The following is an 18,822-nucleotide window of genomic DNA, read 5'->3' as shown; positions in this document are numbered from 1 at the left end:
TTTTAGCTGAGCCATCCTGCCACCTGTTGGCAGCTCAGCGGCAGCTCAGCTCAGGCCGGGAATCGAACCGCTGTTGCTCAGAGCTCAAGCTCTTAACCAACTGAGCCAATCGACTGGCCCCCTAGTTGAATGCTTTATCATAGACTCATTAAAGCTAATCATAAAATGTTAGAGCTGAAAGATCCCGTAGAGATCATCAAGTGCAAATCATCATTGATCTGCTGGTGCAGGCAGCATAGCATAGTATGTGATAGGCACTGACATCAGACTAGCCAGGTTAGAGTTCCGTTTCTCCCATTTGCCGCGTGGGTGACCTTGTCTAATTACTCAGCCTATTTCTCCATCTATAGAATGCAACTACTAATGGACCTACATGCTAGGCTTATTGTGAGATGTTTAGATGAAACAGTCGAAGAAAACCAAAATCATAGTGCCTGGCAAGTGGTAATGTTACTTCAGAAAAGCTACTGATGATGATGATGATGTGCCTTCAGTAAATGTCAGGGATGAATAATAATAACAATAATAAAAACCATCGAGGGTGTATTGGCTTACGATTCGTATAGGCTGTAATCATGTCATTTGTGTTGGTTCCTTTGGGGCAACTGTTTCATAGTTTGCCCCCCTTTAGATTCTTTTTCTGCCCCCTCAGTGTGCATAGCTGTAGCTCTTCCCGCCTTGTGCAATACCATTGTAATGATGTACCGTATTTTATTTAGCCATTCTCCGAGGGATGGACATTTAGGGTATTTCTAAAATTTTGATATTTTATAGAATCTGTATAGAATTATATAGCAAGTAACTTTGTGAATATGTGATTTTACATTTGTGGAGGTGTATCTTAAAAGTAAATTTCTAGAAATGGGCTTGTAGTTCCAAGGATAAATGCACATGTAGCTTCGATCTGGGCAAGATAGCATTTTAGGCAGAGGGTCCAGCAGGTATAAAGGCTCTGAGGTGGGGTCATGTAGCTGGTGTGCTGAAGGAATGAATACCGATGAGGCCACGTGAAGAAACAGGCCTAGAGCTAGACAGTGACCTGCCCGAGATCCTATACACTAGTGCCAGAGCCGAGTAGAACCCTGGCCTCCATATTTCCAGTCCATTGCTACACTTACAAGCAAGGAAGGCATGCGTGGAAAACAGGGTCATATTCAACCAAGGCCACTGTTCTCAGGGTTGTTAGGTCAGAGGAGGGAGAAGTTTATATGGACCAGAGTCAGGTGGGACTTCACACACGCGGTGGGATGTGGAGGACAATGAGGGCGAGGAGACATTATTTCTTTTGTAACTAGATCTGTGGAGTGATGTTTTGGCACGTTGGGAATGTTCTGTTCCCAGTTTTTTACCTTATGGTTTTAGTACGCCTTGAAGCTCCTTTCCTGAATAAATTATGTTGGGGGCTCTGCAAAATAGTGATTTTTTTTTAATGCTATCTTTTCCATAAATAATTGTCATTCTTCTTTAAAGAACATCATTCCCTTTTATTTCTTTCTCTTTTTCATTTAAGGAGCTGCGTACCATGTAGTTTAGTCACCTCATACAATAGATGTTTGATTAGAAAAGTTGGGTACAAATGAAATTTTAAAATATGGAATCAGCTTTCATGTATAATGGTTCTCCAGTGGAATCTTACTGTAAATCCTTTTTGCAAAGCGAGTAATCACCTCTTAATTTTTGTTATTTTATAAACTTGTATTTTCATGTATAGCACATTTATTCAACACATTATTGAGTGCTTATTATGTTTCAAACACTGTGTTAAGAACTTGGAATAGAGGTGGTAAGCCGAAGACGCATGGCTGTCCTTCATGTAGGATGCGTTCTTACAGGTAAGAAGACAGTGAGAGTTGCCCAGAACCCAGTGAACGAAGGCAATTATGAATTTATACGCGAGGAATCTTGATTGGGGAGGTATTACATTGGCTTTTGCTAACAACCCCGCTCAAGAAAATGCTTTGAAGTTCAGAACCCTAAACAATCATTCTCTCTGGGTCTGATGAGCAGAATATGTAGTATATTTGGCAGTTACCTCCTGTTGTCCTTTTAATGTAACATTGAATTATGATTGCAGACCCCTCCCCTCAGTGTACAACGTTGTCTAATATTTTTTCCTCTAAGGACACTTTCTCAGTGTTTCTGGCGTCCACACATCCATAAGGCATGTCCTAAGAGGCATATTTCGGAGGCCCCTAAGAACCCGAAGATTCAGAGCAGCAGGCAGACACTCAGCAGCCCAGCCCTGCCCGTTCACCAGGCTCCTTCCGTCTGGGCTGGGTAGGAAAGCATCAGTGAAGGCCATGAGAGAATAGGAGATTTCTATACGTTCTGAAAAGCCTTAGAGGCTTGGGACAGCCCAGCATAGCTCAAAATTTAGGAGACCTATCTTTCATGAGATGGATTCAAGTATGATATCTGGGCCGAAAGATGTCTCTGTCCTTGCTTTCAGGTTAGTGATGAGACTGTTTTCTTGCTGAATTGGACCAGCCGACCTGGGGATGACTTGTGGCCCTTGCTGCTTCTCAGCCACACTGCCTGGCAGAAATCTGTAGGTTTCTGAGTCTCCTAAGGGAAGGTCAAGTGGCTCTTAGCTAGATAAATGTTTACTAGAGGGATCCAAGAGCAAAGGGGTTTTCCACCAAAGAGAAGTTGTTTTCTTCAACTTCCACTCTATCTTCAGCAGCATCTCCCTTCAGATCAGTAAGATGGACACAGTTAGGTGTGGACCTGTCTTTAAAGAAATAAGGTGTCTGTCAGTGACACTGCTGTGATGTCAGATTCCAGAATATCAAGAACATTCTTTAGAACAGCTGTTTCGTTTTGGATTGAACCCCAGTGTCGAATCAGCCATCCTATTGTCAAAATGAAAAGGATTGCCCAAGTGACAAGAAAACCCCTGTCATTATGAGTTGTTGTAGAAGTTACGTCTCTAAGTTTCCCGAAGATGTTTCCGTACTCAGCATACACTCACCTCTGTTGCTTTCACTCATGTCATCTGAAGATGAACAGCATTTGATTTCCAACTTGAGGTACGGAGTAGGGTGATTTCTTACCCCTCACCCCCAGCTTTTGTTCTTCGGTTGGAATATCAACTCAATTCCTTCTTATAAGGAGCCAGCGAAAAGGAAGACGGGCTTGGGAAGGAAGTAACAATAGTTGCCGTCATTTATCGTGTACTTCAAAAGTGGGTAACTCGATGGTTCCTTCTGGCCTGGCGTGGCTCCCGAAAAGAGAAGGCCTGGCTTGGGTGAAAGGTTGTCTCTTTATTGTTAACGTAAAATGTTGAACCCTGACCAAGTGAAACTAGTTCTGGTGGCTTCCAGTAACGTCCACCCTTTAGAAATGAAAACTCAAGGGTTTTGGTTTCAGTTTAGAGTTTGAAGTAATCAAGGAGGCGTGAGTGGAAAGCAGAATGAACTCTTCGTATGTATGTTTCAGTAAGGAAGAGAGTGACGTGACATTTCCCCCGCTCCCCTCCGCTGAAGCACCAGACGTGAGGGGACATGCAGTGGGGGAATGTGCTTAGCTGCCAGGGGAAGGATAGAGCGAGGGCAAAAGGTGGAAGGGGTTGTGTCATTAGTCTCCTAATATTGTTACTGGTTGGGCAGATGACTAGAATGATTAGAGTCCGCCTCTTGCCTCCCACCAATGGAAGCCTCCCTCTGCTAATGTCAATCAGGGTGACCAGCCCTCTGGGTTTGCCTGAGACTCCCGATTTTAGCACTGAAACGTCTCCATCCTGGGAACACCCTTAGTCCTGGGCAGACTAGGATGATCACTCACCCTGATTGAATTTTAGGGTAATTGGAGATCGCACATGACAACTGAGAAGCTGCCCCAGGTCTCCTTCCTCTGTTCTTTGTTTCTCAGAGAAGCTTACGGAATGCCCTTGTGGTAGGTGCAGGATCCTTAAGTTACAACAACAATAGCTGCTGTTGGCTGCATGCCTACTATGTGCCAAGGGCATGATCTTGTTTAGACCTCCTGGCAACAGCAGAGGTCGAATGTTTTAAATCAGTTTTATGGAAGAGGAGACCAGACTCGAGGTCTGTGACAGGTTGTGTTTCCCAAGGTCAACCAGCTAGCATGCAGCCGAGCCACTTTTGAACTTGAGTGTGCCTGAATCTAGAATGTGTCCTCTTTCCACTAAATGAAGAGCTTGCTGGCAGATGGACAGCTGCTCTGATTTAGCCAAGCTCTGTGACCATTGGCTTCATCCGTGGTTTCCAAACTTGTAGCTGTTAATGGTGGTATAAGATTCTCTGGGACAATAGAGCTCAAGGCTGTACCTACGGAAGCTGCGATAGCTGCTTCAGCCTGGTCCCTGCAGCAGCCCCTGAATAATTAATCAGTTCTTAAAGGAACTCAGTGCCTGGCACATAGAACCTGCTCAGTGAAGGGTCGCTATGCTTGTTGTTTTCATTATGACACGTGAGCTGTAATCTTGAACTGAAACGTTTTAGCCAGTGCTTGTCCATTCAAACGTGTTGGTAAAAAAATCACCAAAGATTCAGGGTATAAGGAAAGAAACTCAATAATGTACTTCTTGAGTTCAAAATTAGGTAAAACACACAAAAAACTAATTTTCATTCCTACTAAGGAAGAGCTATCCTCTTAGTTATTTGATTTGGAATAGTTAGGGGACAGGCTTCTTCACCATAATAAGAGGTGTTAGGCACATAATGCTGAGGTCGAAGCAGAAAATTCTATTCAGGGGCTGCAAACTGTAAGTGGTTTATTTCAGGGGGAAATTTGAATCCAGGGGCTCAGCCCTCAGAAATTCCTCTGTGGGAGTCAGAGGTAATTGGAAGCTCTCAGTGTCATGACGGAAGCGCCAACTTCCGGGCATCACATTGATTACCTCACATTAAGAGGTAAACCCTCGGATTGTGTGGAGGGATGCATAAAGCTTTTAGGCTACTCTACTTTCATTTCACCCATTCACACCTGAGAGTTGTGCCTTTACTAGAGAATGTAGCACAGTGAAGTTCACAATGTATAGGTAGATTTCAGGACTCACGTACAACAGAAGAGATGAGTGAATTCAGTTTAATCCAATTCGACAAGTACATGCACCCACCAGGTTGCAAGGTAATGTGCTGGATGCTGGGGACCCGGAGAGAAGCGCATGTGCCCCCCCCCTTCCCCGCCCCCCAACCTCAAGGAGCTCTCATGGACGTAGAAACAAGATCTGTGTAAAGATAGTTTCTTCAGGGCCAGTTTGAAGTCCTCATAGGTGTCAGTCTTCCTGGGCTGCCGTAGCAAAGTACCATAGACTGGGTGGCTTAAAGAACAGACGTTTATTTTCTCTCAGCTCAAGTCTGTCAGTCCAAGACGGGCTGCCAGCATGGTCAGGTTCTGGTGGGGACTCTCCGTCTCACAGCCTTCTCACTGTGTGCTTACATTGTCCCTTCCTGTTCTTACAAGGCCAGCAATGCTGTCAGACCAGGATCCCACCCCCATTCTTAATTATCCTCTAAGAGCCCTATCTACAAATACAGTAACATTGGGGGCTAGCTTCAACAAGAATTTGGGTGATACAATTCAATTCAGTCTATAGCAATATAGTAGTATATTAAAATGTACCATATATATATATATATATATATATATATATATATATAAAATGAAAACTATTAAAATTGTAATAATATATACCAATTACAAAAGATGAATACAAGTCACGTTTAACTTCTGGAATTACAAGAGGTGCTCAAAGTGGTTACCACCAGCGTCCAAACAGTTCTGATTACGGCAAACTACTGCTTGAGCAACGCTGACCAAAGTGTCCACTTGTATACATTTTTTTGGCATCCCCAGTATATGTATGTTTTTGTTTGTTTGTTTTTAAAGATTTTTATTGGGGAATTGGGAAAGGAGAACAAACAAGTTGTCCTTCAATCTTAGTTTTGAAGGGCGCAGCTAGCTCAGCTCCAACTCCAGTTGCCATCCGGCCACCCATCGGCAGCTTGCAGCCGCTCAGCTCAAGGTGCCGTGGTCAGTCTTAGTTGTGGATGCACAAAGCCCACCATCCCATGCGGGAGTCAAACTGGCAAACCTTGTTGTTAGGAGCACGTAATCTCACCAGCTGAGCCATCCTGCCACCTGTTGGCAGCTCAGCTCGGGCACAGCTCACTGGCCCATGTGGGAATTGAACCGGTGACCCTGTTGCTTAGAGCTCACGCTCTTAACCAACTGAGCCACTCGGCTGGCCCCATATGTTATTCTACAACAGTAAGTGAAAGGATTTTTATAATTTTGCTTTTGAAATTATTTGCCTTTGAGTTATTTATGATTGGTTGCTGCTTCTCAGCAGGCATTCCTACTTGGGATTTTTTTGAAATGAGAGAATTATGAATTGTTTTCAAATGTAATAAAATATTTGTGAATTCTAAATTTGACAATCCATGAGAATGCTAGATTTTGGTGTTTGAGCATTCACTAATTTGTATTTTGCAGTTTTTATATTTTGGAGCCAATACTCTTTTCCAGGTCTCACTTTTGTAGGCTCTTGAAAAGCTGGTTAGGCCCTACGCGTTGCCTGTAATGCCTCATGGATAAAAGGGCTGGGCACATTTCATTGCTGTACTTCACACTTCTAGAAGGTAGCTCCGAACCCCAACCCCTCTTCTAAGATCTAGTGCAGCATTTCCAGCTGTTTGCTGGGTGTCCTCCTGGTGTCTCGCGGGCATGTTAGGCTGGCTGTGTTCCAAGCATCCTCTTCCTTTTCAGTAAGTGGCTCCAATTCCAGGAAGTGGCATGCTGGGATTTGAACGGAGGCCTCTTGCTTCCAAATTTGTGAATTTATTATGAAACACTGAGAAACACTTGAGGAAGTCGATAGGACATTGAGTTTGAGTGACAGGATTTGGAATAATAATGCCATTAACAGAGATGGGTCAAAAAGAGGAGGAGGGATGGAGGGGGGAAGGGGATGGTGACGTCAGCTGGGGCTCTGAATGAAGAGCCACTTGGCATCATTGGGTCCCTAACTCCTCTTTATCACTCCGTCTTGACTTAATGATTGTCCTTCGGAACCACCTTCTTTGTTTCTAAGTGAGTCCCCATCCTTGACTCCCCAGGAGCCACGCACCAGCCCAGGCTGTGGTGAAGCAGCCTGTCCGGGGAGCCAGTGGCAGGACCACACTCACGACCATTGTCCAGACTGGCGGGGACTGGAGCACCGGCCTCTTCAGTGTCTGCAGAGATAGGAGAATTTGTATGTTTTCCCTCTTCATTTGAATTCTCTTTTACTACTTTCCCAAGACATGAGTGGGTGGGAAAGCTGTATGAGGCGCAAGGACAGAAAGTAAATGGACTAATCCCCCAGTGACACAAATGAGCTCATTGGCAGGAAAAACCTTGTTTTTCAGAGATGTGGATGCTTTTACAGAATAAGTGGTGACAAAGTTTTTTTTTTTTTTTTTTAATGGCAAAGCCCACCGTTGGCAGAGACTCACAAAAAGGGCTCCCTCTTCTGCTGTTGGTGGGAGTGTAAATTGTTCAACCTTCTCAGTGGGTGGGTTAGTAATATGTGTAAAAAGAACCTCAAGTCTTACGTCGCGTTTGACCCAGTAATTACATTTTCAGGCATTTAGTCTAAGGAAATAAAGCATGTTCAAAGATTCAGCGGCAAAATTAGATTTTGCAGCATTGGTTATTATAGCAATAATCTGGAACAATCTAAATGTTCAGTGAGGCATCTGTACAATGAATTATTATACGGCCATCAAGAGCCATGTTGTAGAATAACATTTGATGGTATGAAAAGATATTCTGGATTCATTTTTAAGTTAAAGACAGAGATCGTAAGACTGTGCATCTTAGACACCATTTTGGGGAGAAGTATTTAGAAATCTGTCTGGAAGGATACAAATACAGATGTTTCCAGCAGGTGTCTCCAGCTGGTAAGCTAATGCATCATTGTTGTTTTCCCTTATCTCTTTGTAGTATTTCTATGAGGAATGTGTTGTACTCTTACAAGAATGATCACAGAATGAAGCCCCCCCCCCCGGTAGATTTACACCTTTGCAGACAGTGGTTCAGCTATAAAGAAGTACCAACAACACTGTCCTCCAGCAACATGATTTTCCCCTGGGTTAGAAGTTCAAAGCACATTGATTCTATTTTTACCTTGGGACATTCTGACCCATCTCTGGCGCCACATGTCGGTATCCCTTTCCAGGACTTGATGCTCTTGCCCTAGGGAGCAATTCGGTCACACAGTCCTTGGAGGGGGGTTTGGGGGCAGGTTCCCATTGGTGGTTGAGGGACAGGGTCTTTAGTTCAAAATCCAGCAGACCCCGGAGCTAATACTTTGGAAGAATATGGCTGTCCCTGCCCTTGACGGGCTTATGGGAAGATCTGAATGGGTCCCAAAGCCTCACAGGCTGGATCAGTCCAAGAGCGCTGAACTGTTAACATGATCCAAGGTCTTCCTTGTTCAGCCAAGAGTCTTGCTGAGGGAGAAACTCTAACAGTGTTTGTGGCGTGCTAGCCATCCGGACTGTGCCTTCACTGTTGGCCTGGGCCTCACAGAGACGAGACTGCCCAGCACCAGACCCTGCCTTCTGTCCCTGTCTCTTTGCCCAACTCACCCAGCGCTCAGCGGGTTCTATCCCACCTCTGCTACCAAACAGTTGTGGCAGCTGTTCTCTGGCTCGCTTCAGGATTCCTTCTAGTTCTCTTTCAGGTCCTCTGACTTTGGTTGTCACCTAGTACTGAGATGCAGAGAAGGCAGGTTAGTCCATGTCGGGATGTGGTAACCTAGCCCCATGTTGGGAAATGGACCATTTTCCTTTCATGTAGTTGTGGGTCGGGGAGCCATCAATGCATTTCCAAGTAGGGCAAAGCCTGGAATATATATAATGCAGTGATTAGGAGAACACATTTGTATCAGATTTAGCCCTGGCCTTAAATCGTAACTCTGCTTCTAACTAACTCTCTGTCCCTTCATTTTCCTACCTCTAAAATGGGGATACTAAAGGTGCCCACCTCAAGGGTGTTTGTCAGGATTAAAGCAGATAATATATAGCACCCACTCTTGACACTGCTTTGGAACATAACCGGTCAGAGGTTTTTTTTTTTGTTTTTTTTTTAGCTGAGCCATCCTGCCACCTGTTGGCAGTTCAGCAGCAGCTCAGCTTGGCCCAGGAATCGAACCGCCGTTGCTCAGAGCTCGCACTCTTGAGCCACTCGGCCGGCCCATCGGTCGGAGCTTTGTTGGTTGCATGCTATCCTGGGTTGAATAGTTTCCTCTCAAACGTCACGTCCACCTGGAACCTCTGAATGTGGCCTTATTTTGAAATAGGGGTTTTGCAATGTAGTCAAGTTAAAAAGGGGTTACACTGGATTAGGGTGGGTCCTTATCCAATGGCTGGTGTTCTTCTAAGAAGAGAGAAATTTGGGTACAGACACACTGAGAAGGCCATGTGACAATAGAGGCAAGGAGATCGGAGTAATGCCTCTATAAGCCCAGGAAAGCAATAGCTTGCCAGCAGCCACTGAAAGCTTGGAGAGAGGCATAGAACAGACTCTTCCCTCAGAGCTTCCGGAAAGAACCAACCCTGCCAACACGTTGATTTCAGACTTCTCCGGCGAGAATAATTTCTCTTGTTTTAAGATGCCCAGTTTGTGGTATTTTGTTCTGGCAACCCTGGGAAACGAATACACAAACAAACACTGGATTCCTTTAGAAGGCTATGCGCTAGCTCACAGCATTAAACAATCCACTAGAAACTAAGCTCAGAAGGGATGAGATGCATTATCAGGAGCTAGCTGACAGTCTGGTCAACTCCAGACATTTTTATCTGCTGTTTTCCTGCTTCAGCAGATGGAGCCTCATTTGCCTGGCTTTGGTCACGTGCCTGCTGCTTGGTCAGACCCAGGGCATTGTCAGTGACAGTTCTATCAATAGTGCCCACAATGGTGAAGGGGTAATTTCCTAAAAATTTCTACCGGGGTGCAGTTACCAGGAATGCCCTAACGAACATAGAACAATGACTCCTGGGTTATTGGCATTAATAATATTGTTGTTACACATTTTTATTATCTTCCAGCCCATGGAGAGAAAGTCAGGAGACATAGACTGACTGGCTGCTGCAGAGTGATTTCCACCCAGTCCCAGGAGAACCTAAACAGTTGGTCAAAGAAAGGACCACCCCCCATCAACCCCTCTACCTTAGACGTGGCTTCATTGCCTGGCTCTGCTCCCCGCCCCCATCAGCGGCCAATAGACCAACCAGCCTGGATCTCCTGATGAGTCTCTGCTTCATTTGAGAGCCCATTCTAGGTGCAAGGGGAAAAGGAAGGACATGTGAAGAAATATGGACAATATTCTTTTTTTTTTTTTTTTAAGATTTTTATTGGGGAATTGGGGGGATGGGAACAGTGCTGGGGAACTGAGGGAAGGGGAACAGACAAGTTGCTGTCATTTTTGTTCTTCAATCTCGTTGTGGAGGATGTTGCTTCACTGGCCCAAGTTGGCACCGTCATTGCGCTCTTCCCGGGTGAGGCAGATCAGGCGCCGGCTTCTGGACGGCCGCTCACTGCGGCTGCTGGCCGCTCACGCTGGCTGCTGGCTACACACGGTAGCCCATGGCAACCCACTGCCACAGGGGCTGCAGCCTACGCCGTCGCCGGCAACTCAAGGCAGCCCAGCTCCAGGTTGAGCTGTTGTTCAGCATCTTAGCTGTGGAGGGCAGTGTCACTGGCCCTCATATGTGGGATCCGAACCGGGGCCCTCTGGCATCCCAAGCGAGTTCTTAACCATCGCGCCACTCGGCCGGCCCCGACAATATTCTTTACAACTGGGCATGGCCCATGGAGAACAGGGCAGTGATCGCGAATGTTCTGTGTTCTCATTGGTGCTCCCTGGGCATGCTCCCATTGTGTGACTCCCCTGGTGTCTCAAAGCTAATTGTCTTGGGAGAAAATGTAAAGGCCGTGCTCCCTTTATGCACTCATCTGTACCGTCATTTCCAGGACGGAGCTGGAGTATGAGTGCTATGAGTTCTGGGTTTCGTTCCTTCCCTGCGTAAAAGAGCTCCTTCAGCCACAACATTTCATTTCCAGCAAATCACTGTGAAAATGGCTGTGACTAACGGGGGAACAGAACGGAGAGCTCCTTGCTCTGACTTTGCTCCCTGCCAGATTCCCATCCTGGGACGGCTTTCCATTAAATGTTGAGAATTATTGCTCCAGTTTGTCATCCATTAAGCAAAGGGGACATTATGAACAGTGACGATTTCCATTTCTTCTTGACATTTTGCTGCTTCATTTTAGTTTGTAATTATATAGTTTTTGAACTGCCTCCCTCTTCCCATCTCTGCGCTTTTACCTGAATTCGCACCGCACTTGGATGAGCAAACAAAGTGCTTCTGTGTCCTTTGGAGATGTGGTTGCTGAAAGCGCAGACGTGGAGATGAAGCAGAGGTGACATAAGGGGCTGCTCAGTGGCATTGTGGGTAAAAGCCTGGGTAGTCCAGCTTCGGGAAGGGTTGTGATGTTGCCCCAGAGAAGGTTTATGTGGGAGGTGTAGTCAACATTGGTTTGTAATTGAACTAATATGTACTGAGTTCCTACCTATGTGTAGACATGTGATAGGTGTTACAGACATAACCATGAATGAGACAGATGGTTTCTCAGAGGAGGTAGACAATACGCAGATAGGTCAATAAACAGGCTAACGGCAGTTGTGATAAGTGTAATAAACAGGCTGTTATGAAAGGAGATTATAGGGGAGTGGGGAAAGGATGGCCTCTCCGAGGTACTTACTTAAGCCGATACATGAGATGGGAGAGTCAGCCACTCACATACAGGCACCAGCCGTAAAGAGCTCGGTAGACTAGGAACCCTTAGATGCCCGAGGGTGAGTAGAACGAAGTGGGCCAGGAGTTCCTTTGGCTTTCCGGGAGAGGAAGGAGGCATGGGAAGGCCTCGGGCTGGGAGTCCTGTCCCCGCCCTGTATCCTGGGTAAGCCGTCCATGGTCTGGAGCAGGGACCATTGTTGTCTTGCCTACTGCTCTGTGGTTTCCAGTAGAGTTCTTGGTCCATAGGAAGCGCTTTGAAATATTTCCCAAACGAGACGTCAATGCATCAATTTTAACCTGTCTTCTCACTCGCTTTTTTCTTTTTCACACTCTATTGAAAGAACCCTAAGGCCTTACGTTAGGGACATTGGTGCAGCTGGTCTGGCCTCTCAACTGCTTATCTAACCCCCCTCTGCAGCATGCCTGGCAAGAACCTGGGAGGAGGGCTTCTCCTCTTTGGAGCTAGCTCAGTGCATAGAAAAAAAAAGAAATGATTTTGAATAGGTTACCATGCACATGATGCAAAATTCAAAAGTGCCTACCCCTTTGGTATATGAAAAGCAGGTATTCCATCATTTCTCTCTACCCATTCTTCTCCCCAGGGGCAACTACTCTTACCTGAATCCAGATAGTCTATCTGCTTATAAAGTTATAAAAAAATTTTTAAATGCAAATAGATTTTCTTTATTATAGAAGTATCGATAATCATTGTAAAAAAGAAAAATGCAAACGGCTGTAAAAGAAAAAAGCAATATCCTATAATCTCAGCTGGCAGAGGTTACCACTGTTAATATTCTGGTATCTATCCCTCTAGATTTTTTCACTGTATGTGTGTGTATATAATTTACACAAATACAATTGTACACACACTATTCAGCACATTTGTTTTACTTTAACAATATATCTAGGTGATCAGACCGTATCAGCACTTCTGGAGCGAATATTTTAAATTGCTGCATAGATTCCATTTATTTATCCAAAAATTCCCACTGTGGACCTTATGTGGTTTCCAGACGTTTTGCAGTTCAAACCGATGCTCTGTGAGTATACTCGTACGGATGTCATTTTGCATGTGTGTGACTTTATCTGTTGGCTAATTGTTGGGGAATAAACCTGCCGGCCAACTGGTATGTACCATTTTACATTTTGATAGATGTCGCCACATGGCTCTCCATTTGGAAGTTGTACTAATTTACACTCCCACCCACAATGTGTGAGTGTGCCCCATTCCTATTTTGAGCATTTCTTATTGTTAGATGGTTCTGCCTTTTTGCAATAATTGATCTGAAATGTGCCTCGCTGCAATTTCCACCCACCTTTTCTACTTTTGCTCTCTGGGGCTCCACACTCTGTTTTTGTGTGGGCTGCTGCTTTTTATCTCGGCTCCCCTATGAGTTAGAACGATGAATAATGCACCACATTCCACGCACGAGGGTGGAGCCCATCTCAGAGAAGGAGCCAGGAACAGTTAGGCTGGGGGTGCTTAGATAACCACCAGGCCTCTGAGTGTAAAGAGCAAGAGGCCCAACTTATGGCTCAAGTCCCTCTTGAGCTTAAACACCTTCACTCTTCAAACAAAGCATCAATGGTATTACGCTGTACATATCATCATGCCATTTTATGTTTTTACTCAAAATATGTCTTTGAGATTTAACTCTTTCGGTACTTAATTGATCTTTCAGGGCATTCTTAATTATTCCACAGTCTGATTTACATCATCATGGTTTACTTAACACTTTCGTCTATTCATGGCACTTTTGTTTTCAACTTTAAGCTGCAAATAATGCTGCAGTGGATACCTTTGTACCTGTCACTCTGTGTGCACGTGTGAGCATCACTCTAGGGTAGCTTCTGATAAGTGGGATTGCTGGGCCCTGGAGGGTTTAATAGTTTGCTGGATTCAGGCACGCTGCCCCCCAGAGCGGCTGTGCCAATCCCCACTTCCATCAGTGCATGCAGCACCTATGTCCCCATGGTGCCCCACAACGTTTGGCACCTATGTCCCCATGGTGCCCCACAACGTTAGAAAAACTGGCCCTTCTTATGGGTCATACATGGTTTCTAATGGTCTTGATATGCGTTTCCCTCATTACTAACAGCATCGAACAACTTTTCAGGCACATCATTGGCCCTTTGCATTTCCTCTTTGGCGAATTACCTGCTCGTGTCCTATGCCCATTTGATTCTTTTGTTTGACCCCTCATATGTTGATTTGTAGTTCTTGTATGTTCTGGATACTTACCCTGGGCCTGTGATAGATGTTGCAAAATGGTCTTCTAGAGACTCTTCCAGACGAAGGCTCCCGTCACCCTGCTCTGGGGCATTCTTGAGGTGCGAGCGCACAGCGTTATCCCACTGCACTCGGTCACAGTGCAGACCACCGACACCTGCCCCGGCGGAACTTTCCTAGAGAAGGTGCTTGATGGAAGACTGTTCCACAGGCATGAATTGAAAGCAGTGGTGGTGAGGATACTGCCTTAGAGCACATGAATCCATAGCCTTCGTGGCATGTAGAGAAATACATAAAACATGAGGACACAGGGACAGATGTGCTATGTGCAGGAGTTAAGACTTTGGGGCCAGACTGCCAGAGTTCCAACCTGGCCTCTGCCCCTTCCTGCTAAATGGATGAATTTGGGGGAATTACTTAAATTCTCTGGGTATTGGTTTGCTCATCTGTAAAACCGGCATAGTAAGAGTATAATTTTTACAGGATTTTGAGAATGAATTGAGTTAATGCAAAGCATTTTTAGCAGAGCTTGGCACAGGGTTAAATTTGTATGAGTCTTAGCTGTTATGTAATAAAAGTTTGGCTTCCATAGTGTTTGGTTTTTTTAAAATCATATCTGATTTCTGGCCCAAGGTAATTGAATTCGGGTGTGTTTCCTTCAGCATCTATTACCACCTTCTAACGAACACTTAGATAACAGGGTTATATGATGAAAAAAATAAAAATAAAAAGAACAGCATGTGTTTTTTAAAAAGGCATGCAAGTCATAAAAATAAGGTACACAAGTTCCATTGCACAAGACAATAACTTTACAGTATACTTGCTGAGGATGGTGGGCATATCTGTTTGCCAGGTAAAGTGCTGCTTTTGACTCATTTTTTATTTGCAGGGATTTTTACGCTATTTTGTAATGCACACATAAAATGAGATTTGATTGATTTTCATGTGCCATGATTTCAAAGTCCTCTAACTCAAGGTTGCACGCATTGTGACCACTCTGAACTCGCTGAGTTTATTGGGCCCTTTGCTGTCCCTGAGCTGTTCCTAGCTGTTGTCAGTGCTGGGTTGGGCCTGCTGATTTCACTGGGTAAAAAATAGTGGAGTGAAACATCCCAGACTTACTCAGGACTGAATTCAGAGTTTGTTTTCAGCCAGGTGATGCCTCCAGTACATGGTTTAGCGATTATCTTCAGACTTTTGAGTGGATGAAATAGAGGTTCTGTTCCTTGGGGATAGGCTGCGCCTCCCACTCCTGTCCCATTCCTCAGGCCCTTCGTGCACGTGTGCTGCCTCACCCCCACGCAACCTTGAGGAAATCCAGAGTCTGGGAGCGTCCCTTGAAGGTTCTGAGATAAAGGACCATTCCTAGACTTTTGCTTCCTGGTCATTGAATTTGGGAGTGGGCCTTTGCATTCGCTCTTGTTGGGGAGGTTGGGGATGGGTAGGCAGAGACAGGTTTTTGACAGGAAGTTCTCATGTGCTGTTGACCCGGTGTGAACCTTTGTGTCTGGTGCCTATGCTCAGTACCGTTTCACATTTGGTAGAATGGCTGAGATGAAAAAGACTGACACCTGCACATATCGGTGAGGATGTGGAACAACGAACTCCCATACATTGCCGGCGGTGTGTTAAATGGTACACCTACTCTGGAGAACTGTTTGTCAGTTTCTTGTCAAGTTAAACAGAAATCTACCCCATGACCTAGCAATTCCATGTCCAGGAATCCACCCAAGTGAAGTGAAAATGTATGTCCAAGTAAAGACCCCTATATGAATGTTCATAGTACTTATTTATAATAGCAAAAATTGGAGTAATCCGTGGCAGAATGGATAAGCAATTTGTGGAATAATCATACCTCGCAATACTATTCAACAGTGAAAAGAACAAACTATAGATTCCAATAACAACATAGATGAATCTCAAACACAATGTTGAACAAGAGACAGTTACAAAAGTAAACAGGATCCCATTTATATGAAGTCCAAGGAGAGGTAAACATCATCTGTGGGAGCAGAAATCAGAAAAGTGGTTGCCTGGGGACTGGGGTGGGGGAGGGGGATGAGATGGGGGGGGAGAAAATAATTGAAGTGTACAGACCAAATGAATATGTCCCAACAGATCTCATCAGGGTGAAGTAGCTCCANATGGGGGTTGGGGGGTTAAGGGGGGAAGACTGGGATCCTTTGGGAAGAGGCACAAAGGCTCTCCCTGGGATGAGGGCAGCGTTCCACACATTTGGTTACTTGGGTGAATATCATTGTCAACATTTATGATCTGTGCATTTTCTTGTGTTTTCTTATGCCTCAATAGCATTTATTGAATGCATTTTTCAAAGGTTATGATTAGCTTTTTTTTTTTGCTGTTTCATAGTCCTAATTATTTGTATTCATCCAGGTTGTCACCTTTCTCAATGCTAGATGACAACATATTAACTGTATATCAGGGGTTCTTAACCTGCAGTCCATTGATAGTTTTCAATGGGTCCTTGAACCCCGTGAAATTGAATGCACAATTTTGCATGTCTGTGTTCATGCATTTTTCTTTTCCCTCAAGGAGTGAGTTCATAACTATCATCATATTCCCCAAAGGGCCTGTGACCCAAAACGTATTTAAAACAGAACCTCTGTGTTAGATGGTTCATGCAGACTGGGTAGGAAACAGAATCAGTAGCAAAAGATGAGCGGATGAATAAATGACAAACTGTTTCCAGTTGATGTTCAAGGAACCAAGCCTCTAATAGTTTACAGATTAAAACTGGCAGATGTCAGTGGCTGCATTGAACTAGCAAAAATTAGCATTACCTTCTAGCCTGAGAAATAGAATAAAAGTCCTGATAAGAATAGCAGGCAGAATTGGTGTACCATACAAGGGCTTTCAATCACATTTATAGAAAAAGATGCCTGTTATTGAAAAGTATCATATACTGTGTCTATTTTGAAATTAGATAGATGAACATAATAGAAGCAACAGTTATGATTAAACTGTAAAAAAAAATTCTGTAATGCTTTCTCTTGACGGGAGAAAACAATTACCACGCTGAATGCTAACAGAATTGTTTCAGGTTCAGCTTTGCCAGTGTTTAACAAAAGAAGACAATTGTGATATGGTTCAGTTATGGCAAGTTTCGTACACTGAGTTTTGAGAACTGGTTATTTATTCCCAGTCCCTGATTGCAGGAAGGCAATGCAGCATCAGACCGATGGCAGAGGGCTGTGAATGCTCCTTGAGATGGGGAGTTGCTCCGAGCTCATCTGAGAGCTTTGGTTTTCTCTTATGTGCTTATTGACAGGTTTCTGTGGTCTCTTTTGTCCGATGTGTCTTGAGTGTGACGTCGCCAGGCATTACGGAGAGTGTTTTTGTTGGCCGTTGTTACCTGGGTCCACCTTCGCACTGAGAGTTGGCACCAGAGAGAGACATAAAATGCGGGTAAGTGTGTTTGAACGTATCTGAGCACCTGGATGCCTTTCAAACCTCTGCTTTTCCAAAAACAAACAAAAAAAGAGGTCTGAGGGAGGAAGCTTAAAAATACCACACTGAAGTGGAAGACTTTGGGAAAGGAAGGGCAAGAAATTTCTGTGGTCATTCTTTACTAGCATGTATGAAAGTTAACCAAAATGTCACATTGGGAAGGGTATTCCCAAGGGGCACCTATTATTATATAATACAGATTATTGGTCAACAGGCCACTCCTGTTTCTCTCATTGCATGAATAGAAAATGACAGAATTGTATCAAATTTGGAGGATATATTTGGGATGGCCTGACTTAAAATGTAGCCTATGTGGCATATGCAGAATTCAGTTTAGGGGTCCCTTAGGGACCCTTCAAAGAGCAGGACAATTTCCAAGGCAGCTGAGACTGAGGTACAATGAGAGATTGAGGACAGACAGATCATACATATTAAGATGCGGGCGGTAAAAAAAAAAAAAAAAAAAAAGGGCATCTCTTTATAATTCATGTAAAATCATCCTTAATATATATTTTTAAGTGAAAAAAAGAGTAAGGCATAGAGGTATGCAACTATTTACATAAAAATACTATATGTGTACATACTTGTGTAGACATAGAATTTATCTGGAAGTGTAGATAAGAAACTGCCCACAGTGGTTGGCCCTGGACAGGCCACTGGGTGACTGGGGACACCTATAGAAAGGGGGAATTTACTTTTTACTTCCTGTCCCTTCTTACTGTGGGAATTTTGGACCATGCACACTTATTACCCATTTCAAAGAAATAAATAGTTAAAAATATTAAATCCTAAGAGAAAAAAAAAAAGGTGTCGACAGAGACATCAGTGGTTTCAAGTATCAACACCTCAAAGGGCAGGCCTCTGAATTACAAGCATTGACCAGCAGATGAGCAGCTTGGCACCTGGGTAACCCAGTGAAGCTGTGTGCCTGCATCGACTTAGGGGCGTTGGTGGATTTTGGAAGCAGTACATGGGATGGGCCAGCAGGTGGCGCTGTGGAGGTCCCTGGGGAATGGAAATAAGCCTGTGCGATTGTACCAGATTGGACTCCCCCTAGGGCACGCTCTGCGAGGACTGGCTGGCGGTGCACTGCTGTTGGCCTTGTTCCATCTGTCAGGTGGCCCGGGAACTCAAGATGAGGACCTCCCAACTCTATGAAATCTCATCAGCCCCTTCAACTAAGGACACCTTCATTTGACAGCGCAGGAAAACTCTTCCTCACTCCCCTTTGCCCTCCTTTCAAACCCCTCTTAGTAGAGATTGTTCTTAAGTTTTCACTGAAGTTGTATGAAAATAAATGATTCTCTCCCCCAG

The 18,822-nt window shown here is 44.4% G+C and overlaps 1 protein-coding gene across 2 annotated transcripts; it reads left to right on the top strand.

Annotated features, from left to right (window-relative positions):
• Window positions 1–92: 92 nt before the first annotated feature.
• Window positions 93–18,822, top strand: PLAC8L1 (PLAC8 like 1). 2 transcript variants are annotated; one of them, XM_019663474.1, is made up of 4 exons: window positions 93–2,548; window positions 7,083–7,219; window positions 17,330–17,466; window positions 18,566–18,822. In XM_019663474.1, the coding sequence occupies exons 1-4, from the start codon at window positions 2,499–2,501 to the stop codon at window positions 18,704–18,706; spliced, it is 465 nt and encodes a 154-aa protein (XP_019519019.1). In that variant the 5' UTR covers window positions 93–2,498; the 3' UTR covers window positions 18,707–18,822. The 2 variants fall into 2 exon arrangements, with proteins under 2 accessions (XP_019519019.1, XP_019519030.1); XM_019663485.1 differs by having other exon boundaries at window positions 93–3,029.

Source organism: Hipposideros armiger, unplaced genomic scaffold, assembly GCF_001890085.2.
Source record: "Hipposideros armiger isolate ML-2016 unplaced genomic scaffold, ASM189008v1 scaffold_11, whole genome shotgun sequence".
NCBI lineage: Eukaryota > Metazoa > Chordata > Mammalia > Chiroptera > Hipposideridae > Hipposideros > Hipposideros armiger.
The sequence above is the reverse complement of the archived record's forward strand: the minus strand, read 5'-3'. Positions and strand labels throughout refer to the sequence as shown.